Source organism: Triticum urartu, chromosome 7A, assembly GCF_056163025.1.
Source record: "Triticum urartu cultivar PI428250 chromosome 7A, HENAU_Tu73, whole genome shotgun sequence".
In the NCBI taxonomy this organism is placed as follows: Eukaryota; Viridiplantae; Streptophyta; class Magnoliopsida; order Poales; family Poaceae; genus Triticum; species Triticum urartu.
This window is the reverse complement of record NC_141879.1, coordinates 718301894-718321259: the sequence shown is the minus strand read 5'-3', so window position 1 is coordinate 718321259 and position 19366 is coordinate 718301894. Positions and strand designations below refer to the sequence as shown.

At 47.0% G+C, this 19366-nt stretch overlaps 1 protein-coding gene across 1 annotated transcript; it reads right to left on the bottom strand.

Moving 5' to 3' along the window:
• Positions 1-13066: 13066 nt before the first annotated feature.
• LOC147962146 (pterocarpan synthase 1-like) lies at positions 13067-13990 on the bottom strand. Its single transcript, XM_087535388.1, has 2 exons — positions 13705-13990; positions 13067-13630 (listed from the first exon to the last, which is right to left on the bottom strand). The coding sequence occupies exons 1-2, from the start codon at positions 13890-13892 to the stop codon at positions 13279-13281; spliced, it is 540 nt and encodes a 179-aa protein (XP_087391514.1). The 5' UTR covers positions 13893-13990; the 3' UTR covers positions 13067-13278.
• Between the last annotated feature and the right edge of the window lie 5376 nt (positions 13991-19366).

The following is a 19366-nucleotide window of genomic DNA, read 5'->3' as shown; positions in this document are numbered from 1 at the left end:
TTTATTTTCTTGTTACGGTTATTTTCAACTTCACTCTGAAATTCTTTGAACTTTTCAAATGTTTCAGACTTATGTTCCATTAAGTAGATATACCCATATCTGCTTAAATCATCTGTGAAAATGAGAAAATAACGATATCTTCCACGAGCCTCAATATTCATTGGACCACATACATCGGTATGTATGATTTCCAATAAATCTGTTACTCTCTCCATAGTACCGGAGAACGGTGTTTTAGTCATCTTGCCCATGAGGCACGGTTCGCAAGTACCAAGTGATTCATAATCAAGTGGTTCCAAAATCCCATCAGTATGGAGTTTCTTCATGCGCTTTATACCGATATGACCTAAACGGCAGTGCCACAAATAAGTTGCACCATCATTCTCAACTCTGCATCTTTTGGCTTCAACATTATGAATATGTGTATTACTACTATCGAGATTCATCAAAAATAGACCACTCTTCAAAGGTGCATGACCATAAAAGATATTACTCATATAAATAGAATAACCATTATTCTCTGATTTAAATGAATAACCGTCTCGCATCAAACAAGATCCAGATATAATGTTCATGCTTAACGCTGGCACCAAATAACAATTATTTAGGTCTAATATTAATCCCGAAGGTAGATGTAGAGGTAGCGTGCCGACCGCGATCACATCGACTTTGGAACCGTTTCCCACGCGCATCGTCACCTCATCCTTCGCCAGTGTTCGCTTAATCCGTAGTCCCTGTTTCGAGTTGCAAATATTAGCAACAGAACCAGTATCAAATACCCAGGTGCTACTGCGAGCTCTAGTAAGGTACACATCAATAACATGTATATCACATATACCTTTGTTCACCTTGCCATCCTTCTTATCCGCCAAAAACTTGGGGCAGTTCCGCTTCCAGTGACCAGTCTGCTTGCAGTAGAAGCACTCAGTTTCAGGCTTAGGTCCAGACTTGGGCTTCTTCTCCTGAGCAGCAACTTGCTTGCCGTTCTTCTTGAAGTTCCCCTTCTTCTTCCCTTTGCCCTTTTTGTTGAAACTAGTGGTCTTGTTAACCATCAAAACTTGATGCTCCTTTTTGATTTCTACCTCCGCAGCTTTCAGCATTGCGAAGAGCTCAGGAATAGTCTTGTTCATCCCTTGCATATTATAGTTCATCACGAAGCTCTTGTAGCTTGGTGGCAGTGATTGGAGAATTCTGTCAATGACGTAATCATCTGGAAGATTAACTCCCATCTGAATCAAGTGATTATTATACCCAGACATTTTGAGTATATGCTCACTGACAGAACTGTTCTCCTCCATCTTGCAGCTATAGAACTTATTGGAGACTTCATATCTCTCAATTCAGGCATTTGCTTGAAATATTAACTTCAACTCCTGGAACATCTCATATGCTCCATGACGTTCAAAACGTCGTTGAAGTCCCGATTCTAAGCCGTAAAGCATGGCACACTGAACTATCGAGTAGTCATCAGCTTTGCTCTGCCAGACGTTCATAACATCTGGTGTTGCTCCAGCAGCAGGCCTGGCACCCAGCGGTGCTTCCAGGACGTAATTCTTCTGAGCAGCAATGAGGATAATCCTCAAGTTACGGACCCAGTCCGTGTAATTGCTACCATCATCTTTCAACTTTGCTTTCTCAAGGAACGCATTAAAATTCAACGGAACAATAGCACAAGCCATCTATCTACAATCAACATAAACAAGCAAGATACTATCAGGTACTAAGTTCATGATAAGTTTAAGTTCAGTTAATCAAATTACTTAAGAACTCCCACTTAGATAGACATCCCTCTAATCCTCTAAGTGATCACGTGATCCAAATCAACTAAACCATAACCGATCATCACGTGAGATGGAGTAGTTTTCAATGGTGAACATCGTTATGTTGATCATATCTACTATATGATTCACGCTCGACCTTTCGGTCTCCGTGTTCCGAGGCCATATCTGCATATGCTAGGCTCGTCAAGTTTAACCTGAGTATTCTGCGTGTGCAAAACTGGCTTGCACCCGTTGTAGATGGACGTAGAGCTTATCACACCCGATCATCACGTGGTGTCTGGGCACGACGAACTTTGGCAACGGTGCATACTCAGGGAGAACACTTCTTGATAATTTAGTGAGAGATCATCTTATAATGCTACCGTCAATCAAATCAAGATAAGATGCATAAAAGGATAAACATCACATGCAATCAATATAAGTGATATGATATGGCCATCATCATCTTGTGCTTATGATCTCCATCTCCGAAGCACCGTCATGATCACCATCGTCACCGGCGCGACACCTTGATCTCCATCGTAGCATCGTTGTCGTCTCGCCAATCTTATGCTTGCACGACTATCACTACCGCTTAGTAATAAAGTAAAGCATTACATCGCGATTGCATTGCATACAATAAAGCGACAACCATATGGCTCCTGCCAGTTGCCGATAACTCGGTTACAAAACATGATCATCTCATACAATAAAATTTAGCATCATGCCTTGACCATATCACATCACAACATGCCCTGAAAAAACAAGTTAGACGTCCTCTACTTTGTTGTTGCAAGTTTTACGTGGCTGCTACGGGCTTAAGCAAGAACCAATCTCACCTACGCATCAAAACCACAACGATAGTTTGTCAAATAGACTCCGTTTTAACCTTCTCAAGGACCGGGCGTAGCCATACTCGGTTCAACTAAAGTTGGAGAGACAGTCGCCCGCAAGCCATCTATGTGCAAAGCACGTCGAGGTAACCGGTCTCGCGTAAGCGTACGCGTAAGGTTGGTCCGGGTCGTCTCGTCCAACAATATCGCTGAACCAAAGTATGACATGCTGGTAGGCAGTATGACTTATATCGTCCACAACTCACTTGTGTTCTACTCGTGCAAATAACATCAAACCATAAAACCTAGGCTCTGATACCACTGTTGGGGAACGCAGTAATTTCAAAAATTTCCTACGCACGCGCAAGATCATGGTGATGCATAGCAACGAGGGGAGAGTATGATCTACGTACCCTTGTAGATCGCAACGGAAGCGTTGACACAACGTAGAGGAAGTAGTCGTACGTCTTCTTCCCGATCCGACCGATCCAAGCACCGTTACTCCGGCACCTCCGAGTTCTTAGCACACGTATAGCTCGATGACGATCCCCGGGCTCCGATCCAGCAAAGCTTCGGGGAGGAGTTCCGTCAGCATGACGGCGTGGTGACGATCTTGATGTACTACCGACGCAGGGCTTCGCCTAAGCACTACAACGATATGATCGAGGTGGAATTTGGTGGCAGGGGGCACCGCACACGGCTAAGGAACGATCTCAATGATCAACTTGTGTGTCTAGATGTGCCCCTAGCCTCCGTATATAAAGGAGCCAAAGGGGAGGGCTGCGGCCAGCCCTATGAGGCGCAGGAGGAGTCCTACTCCTACCGGGAGTAGGACTCCTCCCCAATCCTATTCCAACTAGGATTCCCAAGGGGGAAAGAGAGAGAGAGGTGGCCGGCCACCTCTCCTAGTCCTAATAGGACTAGGGGAGGGGGGAGGCGCGCAGCCCACCATGGGCAGCCCCTTTCACCTTTCCACTAAAGCCCGATAAGGCCCATATGGCTCCCGGGGGGTTCCGGTAACCTCCCGGTACTCCGGTAAAATCCCGATTTCACCCGGAACACTTCCGATGTCCAAACATAGGCTTCCAATATATCAATCTTTATGTCTCGACCATTTCGAGACTCCTTGTCATGTCCGTGATCATATCCGGGACTCCGAACAACCTTCGGTACATCAAAATGCATAAACTCATAATAACTGTCATCGTAACGTTAAGCGTGCGGACCCTACGGTTCGGGAACAATGTAGACATGACCGAGACACATCTCCGGTCAATAACCAATAGCGGGACCTGGATGCCCATATTGTCTCCTACATATTCTACAAAGATCTTTATCGGTCAGACCGCATAACAACATACGTTGTTCCCTTTGCCATCGGTATGTTACTTGCCCGAGATTCGATCGTCGGTATCCAATACCTAGTTCAATCTCGTTACCGGCAAGTCTCTTTACTCGTTCCGTAATACATCATCCCGCAACTAACTCATTAGTTGCAATGCTTGCAAGGCTTAAGTGATGTGCATTACCGAGAGGGCCCAGAGATACCTCTCCGACAATCGGAGTGACAAATCCTAATCTCGAAATACGCCAACCCAACATCTACCTTTGGAGACACCTGTAGTACTCCTTTATAATCACCCAGTTACGTTGTGACGTTTGGTAGAACCCAAAGTGTTCCTCCGGTAAACGGGAGTTGCATAATCTCATAGTCATAGGAACATGTATAAGTCATGAAGAAAGCAATAGCAACATACTAAATGATCGGGTGTTAAGCTAATGGAATGGATCATGTCAATCAGATCATTCAACTAATGATGTGACCTCGTTAATCAAATAACAACTCTTTGTTCATGGTTAGGAAACATAACCATCTTTGATTAACGAGCTAGTCAAGTAGAGGCATACTAGTGACACTCTGTTTGTCTATGTATTCACACATGTATTATGTTTCCGGTTAATACAATTCTAGCATGAATAATAAACATTTATCATGATATAAGGAAATAAATAATAACTTTATTATTGCCTCTAGGGCATATTTCCTTCACGGGATTGTTTTTTTTGTGCGGATTGATTGATTGGCCGTGGACTTCATGAACTTGCTTCCACTTTTGTGGATTCTGCTTGCACTTCTTGAGGATTTTTCTTCCATGACCTATCGAAGACCCACCTTGAGAACTTGGGAGGCACCTGTTCACCTCTGTGGACTAAGAAAACCCTCTGGCATTTTATCTGGAGCTTTTTGGTGGCGTATCCCAAGGTTGTCATGTGGCTAGGCACCGATCCAACTTGCATTGGGCCAGGTAGCCATCATGAATCTTTTCCTATAGTCTCCACTGGGATGCAAGCCTCTGCGAACATGAAGCATGACAGGAAACATGAAGGGTGCGGGGTCTCGGCGCTCAGAAGTGCCCGAGCAATCATCTCCGCTGCCTCCGGAAGCAAACGTTTGATACGTGTCGTGCATTGTGGGTGTAGGAGCTGCTCCACCTGCAACTTGACACATTGTGCCACCCTCCGACAAGTCCTAGGGTAGCCAAAACTTCAATCAACAACATGATGTGGTAGGAGAAAGACAGTTTTTTTCTTGTTGTACTGAGTCCGTTAAAATTGGGGAGACAAATAAAACATCCACAACATGCAACGGAGAGTGCATCATGGATCCAATAGCCCACTGAAAAAAGGTCTTCCCAAGGGAAAAAACAAAAGGCAACGAAAGAGGCAACATTTTAAGAAAAATATTTTTTTTCCTCTCGAAACCTAAAAACCCTTGGGCGATTAGGGTTTCGGGGTGGACTTGACGGCGGCCGCCGGACCTGATCGGGCGGGCCGCTACAGAACTCCGACGAAGGATGGCAACACCGCCCTCCAGCGCAAGCAAAGGGGCGGCCCCCGACTCTCCTCGGTCGGCCCGGGCGAAACTGGAAGAGGAACTTGGGAAGTTAGGGATCACCGACGAGGAGGTGACGCCTCTGGTGATCGATGATGCTGACGAAGGGAAGCCACAGAAGTGGTTACTTGCAGGGAAGGTGCTCCATCGTCATCTACTGCATATCCAGACTATATGCAACGCACTTCGGCCAGCGTGGGGAAACCCTAGGGGTCTGCAGTTCAGATCCATGGGAGAGAATACCTTTGTGGCAGAGTTCGAGACTCAAAGAGATCGCGATCGCATCTGGGCGGGCTCGCCATGGCATGTGAGTAAGCATGCAGTAATACTTGCTAATTTCGAGGATCATATGAGGCCTGATGAGGTCACTTTTGACCGTCTACACATGTGGGTTAGGATCCCAAATCTGCCCTATAATCTTAGAGATGATTCTTGGGGGCACCTGATAGCTCAGCATATAGATAAAAACGCCACATCAGTCCACTTTGATCATGTTGGAGGTTTTCTGCGAGCAAGAGTATCGATTGATGTCAATAAACCTCTCCGGAGGTGGATTTTGATCAACTCGGCCAAGAGAAAGAAAGAGGAACTATATGATATCCAGTATGAACAAGTGCCTCACTTCTGTTTCTCTTGCGGCCGCTTGGGGCACAGTGATCCATACTGCCCAGCAACTGGCCGCGAGACAATAACGGAGATCTCATGTTCGGACCAAAGCTGAGAGCACCGGACGATAAGTGGAAACCTGCTTCGGGCGAGCACCAGAACAAAGAGCAACAGTCCGGACCCAGCAGCAGGAGAGAATCCAAGAACTCAAGCAATGTGGGGGAAACTGCAGAGGTGAACTCTCCGGTAAAAACCCGGGTTAATGCTAAACGGAAGGAGGCACCGAAACAGGTCTACCGCGGAGTTGAAACCCCTCTCCTCCTTACTACCGATGAACACCACCATAGTGAACTCCCAGACGAGGCAGAGGGACGGGATGGGGACGATGAAGGGAGTGAGCTCAAGGGTTTGGAGAGAGAACCCAAGAAAAAGAGACCAACACCAGAGAACTCGGCAGCAGCTGCAGAGCAGCACTGCCCATCCCAATGAGTATTATCAGTTGGAACTGTTGGGGGCTTGGGAACCCCGAGGCAGTTCGAGAGCTTCGCAGCATAGTGAAGCAAGAAGGGCCTACCTTACTCTTTGTCATGGAAACAAAGATAAGGGCAGCAAGGGTGGAAAATCTGAAGCTAACTCTGGGCTTTGAGGGTTGTTTTGCAGCTAACAGTGTTGGTTTAAGCGGAGGCATTGGTCTGTTTTGGTCGAGAGATGTCTCGGTTGAACTTAAAAACTTTAGTACCGGCCACATCGATGTAGTGGTGCGGAATAAGGATCAAGACTCTTTCGAGTGGAGATTCACAGGGTTTTATGGAGCTCCAAGAGTCGAAGACAGGAAACATAGTTGGCGTTTCCTTCGTACTTTGCACGCCATCCCTCACAATGCATGGTTATGCATGGGTGATTTCAACGAAATGCTCTATGGAGATGAACACTTTAGTCGTGCACCTCGGCCTGAGGGGCAGATGAGGGCGTTTCGGGAAGCTATTGATGAGTGTGAGCTCCAAGATCTCGGCTGGACTGGGGTGCCATTTACTTGGGATAACCGTCAGGCGGGAGGAGCCAATGTCAAAGCGCGAATTGATAGGGCCTTCGCAAACGAGGCATCCAGGCAACAATTCAGGCATACTGCAGTCCGTCACATCAGCGCAGTCGAGTCAGATCACTGCTTTGTACGCATTGAATAAAGGGAGCAGCGCGGTGACGCAATGTGTAGGGGTGGCCGACCCTTTCGGTATGAAAATGTGTGGCGGACACATTTGGATTATGAGAGAGTTGTGGCTGAATGCTGGCTAGCCCAGCAACGCACACCTAACCTACAAGGAGTACTGAACTCTTTGAGTGCCATGCAACAGAAACTTGAACCATGGAGCAAGAAAGAATTTGGCTACCTTGCGAGGACAGTTCGTAAGCTACAGCAAAAGCTGGACAAACTTCGGAGGCAGTCAGTTGGGCGAGGCCCTTCGGAAGAGGAGAAGAGCACGATGGCCAAACTACGCGAAGCTCTTCGCCAGGAGGAAATCTGGCTTCGTCAACGCTCGCGAGTGCTCTGGCTTTGCGAGGGGGATCGAAACTCAGGCTATTTTCAAACGCAAGCGAAATAGAGACAGAGAATTAACAAGATATCTGGGCTGCGAAGACCAGATGGAACAGTTTGCGCTAGTGAAGAGGAGGATCAAGAGGAGATAATGAATTTCTACCAGAGTTTGTATGCATCGCAGGGGCCTTCGAACGCCAGCGAGCTGTTATCACATGTTCCAGAGCGTGTCACACCTGCCATGAATGCTGCACTGAATAAAATCTTCGAGCCAGGCGAAGTACGCACGGCTCTCTTTCAGATGTCACCGTCGAAAGCACCAGGGGTCGATGGTTTCACAGCCGGTTTCTTTCAGAAGCATTGGAAACTCCTAGGAGAGGATGTAACCCTTGCAGTTCTGAATTTTTTGAGCGGAGGAGAACTACCGTTGGGTTTGAATGACACGTCAATCACGTTAATTCCCAAGGTACGAAATCCGCAGTCAATTTCTCAGTACCGTCCAATCTCTCTATGCCCTGTCCTGTACAAACTAGCGGTGAAGGTTATCACCAACAGACTTCGGGAATTCATGGATGAGATTGTTAGTGAAGAATAGAGTGCTTTCATCCCTGGGCGACGGATCACAGACAACATCCTCGTGGCGTTCGAGAGCATTCATACAATGCGAAGAAGAAAGAAGGGGAAGAACTACACATGCGCTATCAAACTTGACATGATGAAAGCGTACGATCGTGTTGAGTGGAGTTACTTGGAGGCTATTTTGCTCAAATTTAGATTTGCGGCAAATTTTGTTAGACTGATTATGAAGTGTGTGACTTCCGTTCGGTTCTCGGTTCGGGTGAATGGGAAGCTATCGCCTTATTTTGATCCATCCAGGGGCCTGCGCCAAGGATGCCCCATGTCACCCTTCCTTTTTCTTTTATGTGCAGAAGGTTTCTCTTGTCTTCTTAAACATTATGGTGTTGTTGACAGAGGCATACGAGTGAATCTTCGGGCACCTTGGGTAAACCATCTGCTTTTCGCAGATGACAGTCTCATATTCATGAAGGCCGACCCTTGCAGTGCGGCAAGATTGAACAGTATTTTGCGCATCTATGGTGCGGCTTCGGGACAGATAGTCAACAGAGAAAAGAGTGCAATTTTCTTTAGCCCGAACACAACACACGGATGCAGGCAAGCTATCAAAAACATACTGGATGTCCATGTCGAGGCATTCAGCGAGAGATAGTTGGGTCTCCCAACCGTAGTGGGTAAAATCACCAGCGGCACCTTTGAACATATAGGGGAAAGATCCAGAAGTAAAATGCAAGGCTGGTCAGAAAGACTTTTTGCTTGTGCAGGGCGGGAAACTTTGCTAAAATCCATCATTCAGGCCATCCCAACATTCAGTATGAGTGTCTTTCTGTTAACCAAAAGGTACGCAAGAGTTTGACGTCTTGCATGGCCAAGTACTGGTGGAGCAGTTCAATTGATAAGCGGTCTATGCATTGGATTTCTTGGAAGGAACTGACGACACCCAAATGTAAGGGTGGAATGGGCTTTCGAGATCTCCACCTTTTCAACATAGCACTATTGGGTAAACAAGGATGGTGTCTGATCACGAACCCGAATACCCTATGTGCGAGAGTCCTCAAGGGAAGGTATTTCCCCGACACAGACTTCATGCACGCTCTAACTCTAGGTTCTTCCTCCGCCACTTGGAGGGCCATTATAGCGGGCAGGGCGGCCTTGATGACGGGGCTCATCAAACGTGTGGGAGATGGCACGACAATCTCAATATGGGAGGACCGCTGGATACCATCTACACACACAATGACTCCACTGTTTCGTCTACCCGCAGCAAACGTCACATTGGTCAGCGACCTAATTGACACGGACAACTGGACTTGGCAGCGGGAGCTTATTCGTGAAAACTTCATCACTCCGGACGCAGAAGCAATCCTGAACATTCCATTACGCGCGGGAGGAGGGGATGATTTCTTGGCGTGGGCACATGAAATATCAGCCAACTACACCATTAAGTCGGCGTACCAAGCTCTAGTGACTCGTAACGAGCTTCAGGCTCTAGAGGAAGGGCAGGCTACCGGAGCTTCAACAGATAAACAACGGATGTGGAATGATCTCTGGGAATTGAATGTTTTGCCCAAGGTGCGTGTGTTCTTTTGGCGAGTGCTGCGTGGCATATTACCAGATGAGAGCACTCTTATGCACAGGCATATTCGACAACAAAATCTATGTAAGATTTGTCAGGCATCGCAGGAGAACCTAATGCATGCACTCTTGGAGTGTCCACATGCGAGACAGTTCTGGGAAGAGGCGCAACAACTCTTCGACTTCAAGCTACCGCGGCTCCATCCTGCGACCTGGGCCGAAGACATCATTTGTGATGACCGCCTGACTTCCAGGGACCGTGCAGTGGCCGTTTCGGTCATGTGGTCCATTTGGCATTCGAGGAACAGATTGACACATGGTGAGGATCAGCTCGATCCGACAAGCTCTGTACGACGCACTCGGGAGGTGCTATCCCTTCTGGAGGTGCCGCGGCAAATAGCACTGATCATGCCTGGGCATGGGTGGCGACCGCCCGACGCGGGCTTCGTCACCATCAACACTGATGCGGCAATCAAACGTGAAGATGGCAAAGGAGGAGCAGGGGGCGTAGCCCGATCCTCTTGCTCATTTCTGGGAGCATGGAGCAAGCCATATCCCGGAGTTACGGATCCCTTCATTGCAGAGGCGATGGCAGTGCGCGACGGAGTTATCTTCGCATGCTTGAGGGGTTATACACACGTCATTGTGGAGACGGATTGCTCGGAGGTCGCCAACTTCTGGACTACTCGCCACGGCTCTCGATCGGCCGTGGCACCTATCTTGTTAGAAATTGGAGAGCTCTCTGATAGTTTCACTTTTTTTGATATCCGACATATTGTAAGATCGGCTAATGGTCCTGCTCATATTTGTGCCAAGCAAGCTTGCACAATTGACGTGACCGAAAGCTGGATCGAAAGTACTCCTAGCTTCCTGATCAGTAGCCTCTTGGCAGACTGCCCAGCGAACACTTTTAAGCAATAAAGCTCTCACTATTTTCCCCGCAAAAAAAAGGCAAAGAGGTGCACGTTGCTGCTATATACCTGGTCTTCAATGCATGCTTGTAGTAAGTAGGCACTTCTTTTACTTTTGCCATGCATCACGTAAGATAGGCATGCATGCATGCTCTAGTCCATGTGTGCATATTCACTCTTTCGTGGGTATCCTGCACTAATAATAAAAACCTTGTACAAATAATAAATCAGTCAAATGGGTTAGTCATGTAGAAGCAGAAAAAAAAAATATTAGGTACTACAAAACATATTTAACTTCTTTGGTACAAAAACGTGTCAAACAATACTCTGAGCACAGTACAATTGATATTTTTTATTTAGTTATTTTAGAGCTTCTATGATTTCCTGTCGTTATTGTATTAATTAGTTACTCATTCACGTGTTGGCACAATATACTTCTCATACAATTTCTTACAGGGGCAAGAGATGTTTGGTTTTAATCCGGTCAAGCCAAAGGAGTTCATTGTACATATCTGCTCATGGCTTCTATCACTCCTTATTCTCAGGGGTGGTGTTTCTGGGCTTAATTGGATATCCAAGGTGTGCAAATTGTTATTTCGAGAAGATAATACTATATTTGTTGTTGTTTTTGTTTCTGTTTGATGCTGTACTCACTATTTCATTGTACATTTTATGTGTTGCTGCAACAAGTAGTCATCTATAATCTCGTTAGTTTCAGGCGCTAGTATTCAATCCATCAGTTTAATTATGTGAATCTAAAGAGTCATGGACAATTTCCACTTTTTTAGTCAAAGATATGTTGCTCGCTCCTTTGAGTATTAAACGTGAGAATAAATAAAGAGAAAAGAAACTGGAAGTAATCACGCAGAGCAGACCTGCGCAGCTTTGATGGATGACTAGACATTGCTATATATCCTTATGTTTATAGGTGCCTCTGTTTACTTGAGAGTTTTCTGGTTGTTTGCAAGTCACCGACGGGTCCTTGCATCACCGTTGCACAATACGAATACCATATGTGATGGTTTTACTTTTTGGTGGCGTGTCGCTGATCTTCCTTGGTTTGGCATCATTATCCTACTTTTTTAAGATAGTTCATTATTTTACATGAGATGTTTATGTGATGGCTTTGTGTCAAGAGTCGTTGATAGAGACTCCTCAACTATAGTCGTGATTGTTATTCCGCAATTGAACTTTAGATTTATTTTTTTTAGAAATGTCCTCTGGTTTCTTTGAGGGCAGGAAATGTCCTCTGATATTGAACTTTAGATTTTCTTTTTTAGAAATGTCCTCTGGTTTCTTTGAGGGCAGGAAATGTCCTCTGATACAGTGGCTGAGATATGTAGAATGCCGAGGGGGACGTACCCACATGAATGTATACTGGTCCGCCCGACCAAAACTCACGTACCAAAACCCAATTGAATTGGAGTCCGTTACAGAAAGAAGTTAATTGCGCCACCAACTATGGCCACGTGCACCAATGAGAGAGATGGTCAAGCCCAATTAAATTACGCATGCACTGGCTGATGCGCCAATTAAGCAAACATATACTCATAATAAGCTGACGTAGCATCAACTGATACTCGCGAAAAAATAGGTTATTTTGGGCCCTGAGGCTGGCCCATGGATAGGCCACCCGCAATATAGTACACCATCAGGTGGCCCACCCGCACCCCCAAGCATTTACTCCTTCAAGGATCTACTGCCGTAGGTATATGACCTAACGCCGCTGGGTAGAGCAGTAGGATCATTGCCACATAAGGGTAGCCCGGGATAGTGAGGCGTTGACTATGAACCTACCGCCGAAGGCAACGGTGATATGTAATGAAACCTAACCGCCGGCCTGTGTGGTGGTCACCAAAAGGGTTAAATCCGGGCAAACTTTTAAACCGGGGTCAAATCATGCTAAACTATGACCACAAGGCCAAAACAATGATTTTGGCCATCTATTCGCAGGGAGGTGAGGCGTAGGAAAAAATACCCTCGAACCATTGCCAATCTTGTCCCTAGGTATACTACTACTGCCCTCAGTGGCGGAGCCAGCTCCGCAGGCGAGCCACAGCAAAGTACACGGAGCTGTTGTTTATCAGTTGTTTGCCCCTATAAAATGGTGGTTAGCTCTCCATTTACTAATATTATTCAAACCAGAATGCATGGCTGAGCCCGGGCAGTTACCCCGGGTAACCGGGAGGTGGCTCCGCCACTAACTGCCCTGAGGGCGGATTTGTCTTTTCCTTACAAAATTTCATTGGAATATTCCATGGATGGCACTTGTCATACATCATGCTTCTTTTAATAGTTCGGATTGCTTAGCATATGTGTCACATAGTTGTCATATATCATGCCGATGCGAGTTTCCGGCAGTCACGTTGACCAAACAATTCTCAATAAGCACCACTTGCCAAACCAAGGGCAGTCCTTTTGATTTTTTTTATATATACTACTAGAAAATAAAATACGAGTAATAATCTATGCGATGATCATAGTACTATGACAGCAACTCTCTTTTTTCTGGTGCACACATGACAACAACTCTCGAACAGCTTGCTTCGAAAGTACACCTTGTACTCCACTGGTTCCACGCGCGTGCGTGTCAGCGGGCAAGGGTGAAGTACATGTCGAAGACGACGACGATGGAGGTGTCCGTGGAGCTGAGGAGGCTGCTGACCATGTACCCGCGCGCGAACCGGAGCTTGCCCGTGCCGCCCACGATGCTCCGCTCCGCCGGGCCAGACACCCCGATGTGGCCCAGCGTCGCCAGCGTGCTGCCGCTGTAGGCGCCGTAGTCGGAGAAGGCGAAGGTGATGGCCGTGAGCCCGCCGGACTCGTCCAGCGACGCGTGGAGCGCCAGGCCCTGCGCGCTGCCCACGAGCCGCGACGCCGGATCCGGCCCCGCCCGCAGCGCGTTGTCGAACACGTTCAGGTCCCCGAACGTCGACGAGTTCCTGCGCCAAATTAATCCACGTGAATATACATGTGATACGCGCCGGCAGATGCATACAAAGCTTTGGGTGCTTACTTGTGCAGGCTGGCGACGTTGAGGACGGTGGCGTTGGGCGTGCCGGCGTTGACCTCATGGAAGTAGAAGTGAAGGTGGATGAGGCCTTCTTCGTCCACGGCGGACTCAGCGCCACCACCGCCGATGAGTACCACTACGACTACCACCACGCAGAGAGCAGGGAAAGAGGAGCACCGAGCAGCGGCCATGCTCTGGATCAGGCTCCTGTGAGAGTTTGAGCTATCCTGCAGGTTCACCCGCGGTGGTTTGCTCTGTTTATCACAAACGCACCCAACTGCTTGCACATGTTTTCGGTGGGGAGTCCCTGTCCTGACGTGTGTAGCTCTTACCAACCAAATGCATTACGCAAGTGAATCGGATGGAACCAGCGACACATCATCAATCCCCTGTCCAGATGGGTTGATAACCACTGATATTCTCGGAATCATAACATGAATCAGCCAGCCATGATATCTCACTCTCCGCTAGCTGGTCCAGTGACCTACAAGGCAACTCTTTTATTGAGCAAAAATCTCGCCTGCCTTTATTTGTCCATATGTACAATTGTTGGATCAAGAGAATTGCCCAACCACACATGTCTACCTATAGCAAGATTAAAAACAAATTTAGTGAGATTACCTGCGTCGAGTCCTCATCTCCGTGACGCATGCAACTCTTATTACTAACCGAAATGCACTAAATCATAATGAACCGGCACATCGGTAAGTCACCTATTCGGATGTTGCAACATCAGCCATTGATACCTCACCCACAGAGCAACTCGATGCTACTTTTCATGATAATGGAACTGGAGTTGTGGGAGTTGTTCTTCGAAACAGCATTGGAGAAGCAATTGCTGGTGTGGCAAGTCCTCTGTCTCAAGTCCTTGATGTGATGCTCCAGAAAGGTGTTGACCTCTTAGAGTCTCTGGTTGTACGAATGTCACTATTGAATCAGACTATCTGGAGATCATCAAATTATGTGGAGGAGAGATGGAGGTGTTTGGTCCTTATGCAGCAATCCTCTCAGATTGCTTTACCCGAGCTCAGATGATTAATGGAGTTTCTTTCCAATATGTCCCAAGAGAAGTGAATCAGGTGGCGCATCATTTAGCTAAATTTTCTTTTGAGAACCATGCTCATCTTAGTTGGGATGGTAACCCTCCTAATTTCATGTTGCCTCATGTACTGAATGATGTAATCTTGTTGACTTCTCAATAAAATGTCATGAGGTGACCTTTAAAAAAAACTTTGATAGAGTCGTCGCACCTGTCGCCATATAATTGTCATTACGACGATTTTGGCTCGAAGCACACTCTAGCAGAGTCAACATCCCGTCCTCGGCCGTCTTTTTGGAGAGCAGTCCAAATAGCATGTGAGCCTCCATATTTCATTGTGCGGATTATTTAGAGCGCTCTATATCAAGAAGAAGGCTTAATAGGAACGACATTTTCCCCTCCCGCACACGCCTCCGCCTCTCCTCCCTCGTCGTATAACCATCTTTCACCACTTTCCATCACCCCCAGCCCCCCCCCCCCTGATGGCCCTGTTCTACCCTATCGTGCCTCGACCCTATCGTGCGATTCCATAATTTTGGAATCGGATCTCGTGCCTTCAGCGACTCCTGTTCTACCCTACCGCCGCGGACTCCGGCGGTAGGAAAAGGATCAGGTCCCACAATACTTTCGAACCGGGGTCAGATCTGGCTAAACTTTGCACAAAGGGTCAAAACACAAAAATTAGCCTATCCCGAATGCTATGGCACCCAGTGGTGCAGACACGGGGGATGAGCAGGGGCCTCCCCCCCCCCCCCCCCACCCCAATCGATCGAGTAGACCTCGAGTAGGAGGTAGTTGATTAGCGATACTATTCACATAAACAGGTAACTCCCCCCCCCCCCCCCCAACTTAACGTGAATCTGAAAGAAGAAAGTCCTGCTGAAGGCCAGATTGGCCTCTGTTAAGTGCTTGGCATTCTCTCCATGATTAGCGTGTGAGTGCGGATTAGGGCTACACCGCCGCCCTGTGCCCTTGCCTGCTCGCCTCTGCTCTCCCTAATGATCTGATTCACATGGCAATGCATGAGGATTTGCTCGCGGATTCTTCAGGCTTCAACTAACTAGCAAAGGTTAATACATCGCACTATCTGCTAATCTCTCTCAATTCTCTGGTTGTACATCAGATTTTAATAATAATTATTATTAGGGATAATTTTCTGATATATTTTGATTTTTCATATGATATTTTCTTGTACAAGGTATTTCATGTCATATTTTGGAGTAATTTGATTATCAACTTCGTCTACTCGTTGCGTATGTGAAATTATTGACCTATATTAGCTGTAGCTAGACACCCGCTCCGGTTGCAAAAAAAAAAAAAGTGTGTGTCTATGCATGAAATGTGAATGATACCTAAATACAAAAATTATTGGGTAGGTTCTTTGAGGCCAAAAAGAGCCACCGACCTAGTAGCACACTCTAGGGTAGGAGTACGACGTGCACGTGATCGGAGTAAGCAAAGCAAGCAGAGTAATATTCCTTTGTTCTTGGCTTGCTCGCACATCTTCTAATGGTGGCCGGGGCTATTTCTATTAATGGTCAATATCTCACTTCCCACTTGTGGCCTTGTGCAGGAAAAACTATGACGCACCCCACCAGTTACCAGTACTACTATGGCGTGAAGCTCGTAATGAACATGTGATGCCACCACCCCTTCCCTCATGTTGAACCCAAGCTTAGCGGGCTCATCATCATCGGCCCATTAGTCGCAAGCAGATTACAGAGGTGGAGGTTCATTTTTCGGGGCTCTTGGTTGGCCTGACACGGGGAACAAGCAGTGATGGTCATTTTAGAGTCTGGTCTAGTTCAAATATTTCAAAATCCATCCGGTTTTATGTAAAAAAATCAAGTATGAATGAATATCGTCCGGGTTGTTTAAATATGCATCAAATTTATTAAATTTCATTAAATTCCGACTGAAATGTAACCGGACATATGCGGCTAGCTTTGGATGGCCGGCTCACGCATCAATGTCTGTGGACTGGTCCCCCGCCAGCGGGATGCAGTGTCCGGTTTGCGGGTCGGTGTTGAAGATGTCCTAAACTAGTATTATGAGAGATCTGAAGGATAAATCAAATTAAGCAAAGTTGCTCAAGCATTTGTAATCATGTGAGCAATATAAAGTATTGCTAAAATGCTCGCTCTCGACCATCATTGGTGGCGACGAAGCAACAAGATTCACCCAAAGGCAGCAGTCTCCAAAGCTGGCTGGAACTACGTAGGACCCGTACGTACTTTATGGACGAGCGCGCGTGCCTAATCCCGTGCAGTAGTAATCCCGCTACTTCCCAACTGTCGATTTTATGCATGCTACTGTGCCGAACAACTCCTCAGCGACCTGGCGAGGCATCATAGCAGGGAGGAAGGCACTGGAAGCTGGATTAATGAAGAGGATTTGCGATGGCATTTCTGTTAATGTTTGGACTGACCGCTGGCTGCCCGGAAAGCTATCCATGCGTCCGTCAGTTCAGATTGGAGATGCAATCATCCACACTGTTTCCGACCTAATCGACCACGAAAATTGGAGTTGGAGAACGGAGTTAGTAAGATCAAATTTCACGCCACCAGATGCAGATGCAATATTGAACATACCACTCAGACATGGTGGAGGTGATGATTTTTGGGCGTGGGCTCATGAGACACCCGGGACATATTCTGTAAAATCCGCGTATCGTGCTCTAATGACTCGTAACGAACAACAAGTTCTAAAGGAAGGGGCGATCACTGAATCTTCAGAGACTGATAAACAGATGTGGACACGGCTATGGAAGCTCAAAGTCCTACCCAAAGTTAAGGTTTTTTTGGTGACGCGTACTCCGAGGTATTGTACCAATGGAAACCATGCTGAAATACCGACATATTGCAACCGAGGCTCGATGCAAAGTATGCAAAGGCGCAGATGAGGACATGTTTCACGCACTCATCAAGTGCTCCCATGCCCGCAGCTTCTGGAAAGAAGCTCGACCGTGGCTGGATATCAAGTTACCAGAACTCCACCCCCTCACTTGGTGCATGGACATTCTGTGTGACTCTCGATTTATGGAGGAGGACCGAGCTAAGATAATCACTGTTATGTGGGCTATATGGACATCCCGCAACAACATAACACATGACAGGATTAGTCTGGAGCCGGTCCAATCCTTAAAGCGCATTAGGGAAACTCTAGTGTTATTAGAGCTACCGATGGAATATACCAGAACTCTACCTGGCTATGGGTGGAGATCACCGGGTACAGACTACATCAAAATCAACACGGATGGTAGCGTCTCTCTGACTGAAAACAGAAGCGGGGTGGGTGGTGTTGCACGTACCTCCTCCGACTTCATTACTGCCTGGAGCAAGCCACATGAGAACATCACGGATCCACTAATCGCAGAAGCGCTGGCCCTGCGAGATGGTGTCATCTTCGGCAAGCTTCGGGGTTTTTCGCGGGTGATCTTCGAGGTCGACTGCTTGGAGCTGGTTCAGAGCGACAGTTCTCGCGCTCTCTTATAGCGCCTATTCTTCTCGAAATTGGAGGGGGTAGCCTCATCGTTTGTTTACTTTGACATTCTTCATGTAATGAGACAATCTAACACATCAGCTCACCTATGTGCGAAACATGCAAGCACTCTAGGTGTGTCTGACTATTGGATGAACTCCCCCCTGGTTTCCTCGTGACCAGCCTCATGGCTGATCGCGCTGGTGCTGTTAGTGAATGAATAAAGCTCGATGATTCCCGCAAAAAAAAAGTAATACTCCTTGGTACGTCGTGGGATCGGCCGCGGTCCTACTTGGCTTCGGGCCATGCCACAAGGTCAGCTGATTAACCATTCAATCAAGGCTTGATAACTTGTGTCGCCTCAAAAATTGCTATGGCGCACAGTACCTTGGGGTCGATCGGGGCATCATTCAACTGCCTGCCGCTCTGCCACCGATCGAGCTACTACGCTCGAAGTCGAAGAGTAGGAGTACATCGTGCATGCGATGCGATCGGTTGTACTATATGCCAGTAGGCAAGGCAAGCAGAGCAATATTCCTTGTGGCCTTGTACATCTTGTAATAGTCGCCGGGGCTATTTCTGGCAATGGTCACTATCTCACTGCCCCCTGCCTTGTGCAGCAAAAGCTATGACACACACGTCCACACCAAGCACTACGTCGTGAAGAAGCTCGTAGTGAGGTGCCCTCCACTCCACTGTTGCGACATTATTACTGGCTTTATATGTCCTCATGAGCGAGGCCTGCACGTTCGTAGTACAATTCTTTTTCGGAAACCTGCACGACGTACGCACTGGGCAGCCACGCTGCGGTCAACTCAAACTTGTGACCCCACGAGTAGATCGATCGGTGCATTCTCTACTTCTCATTTCCGTGTGTAGTCCTCTGTATTCTTTTTTTTTTTGCAAGGAATTTAGAGAGCTTTATTCAAACAAACGATCTCCTAGGATCATCGGCCAGGAGGCTCAACTTATATGGCAATAACGTACATTATTTACATGTATGAACATGTTGCATACGTGACTGTGGCCCAATAAGGTTACGTGGAATACACCCTAGTAGGTTCTTACGAGATTATTATTTCATTTAAATTACATGCGTATGCATGCATGTCCTTCTCGATGCATGGCAAGGTTTCTTGGACGTGT

Coding starts and splice junctions, on each gene's coding strand:
- LOC147962146 (XM_087535388.1), bottom strand. CDS start 13,892: ATGGCCGCTGCTCGGTGCTCCTCTTTCCCTGCTCTCTGCGTGGTGGTA. Junction 13,631..13,704: donor AACGTCGCCAGCCTGCACAA/GTAAGCACCCAA, acceptor AATTTGGCGCAG/GAACTCGTCGACGTTCGGGG.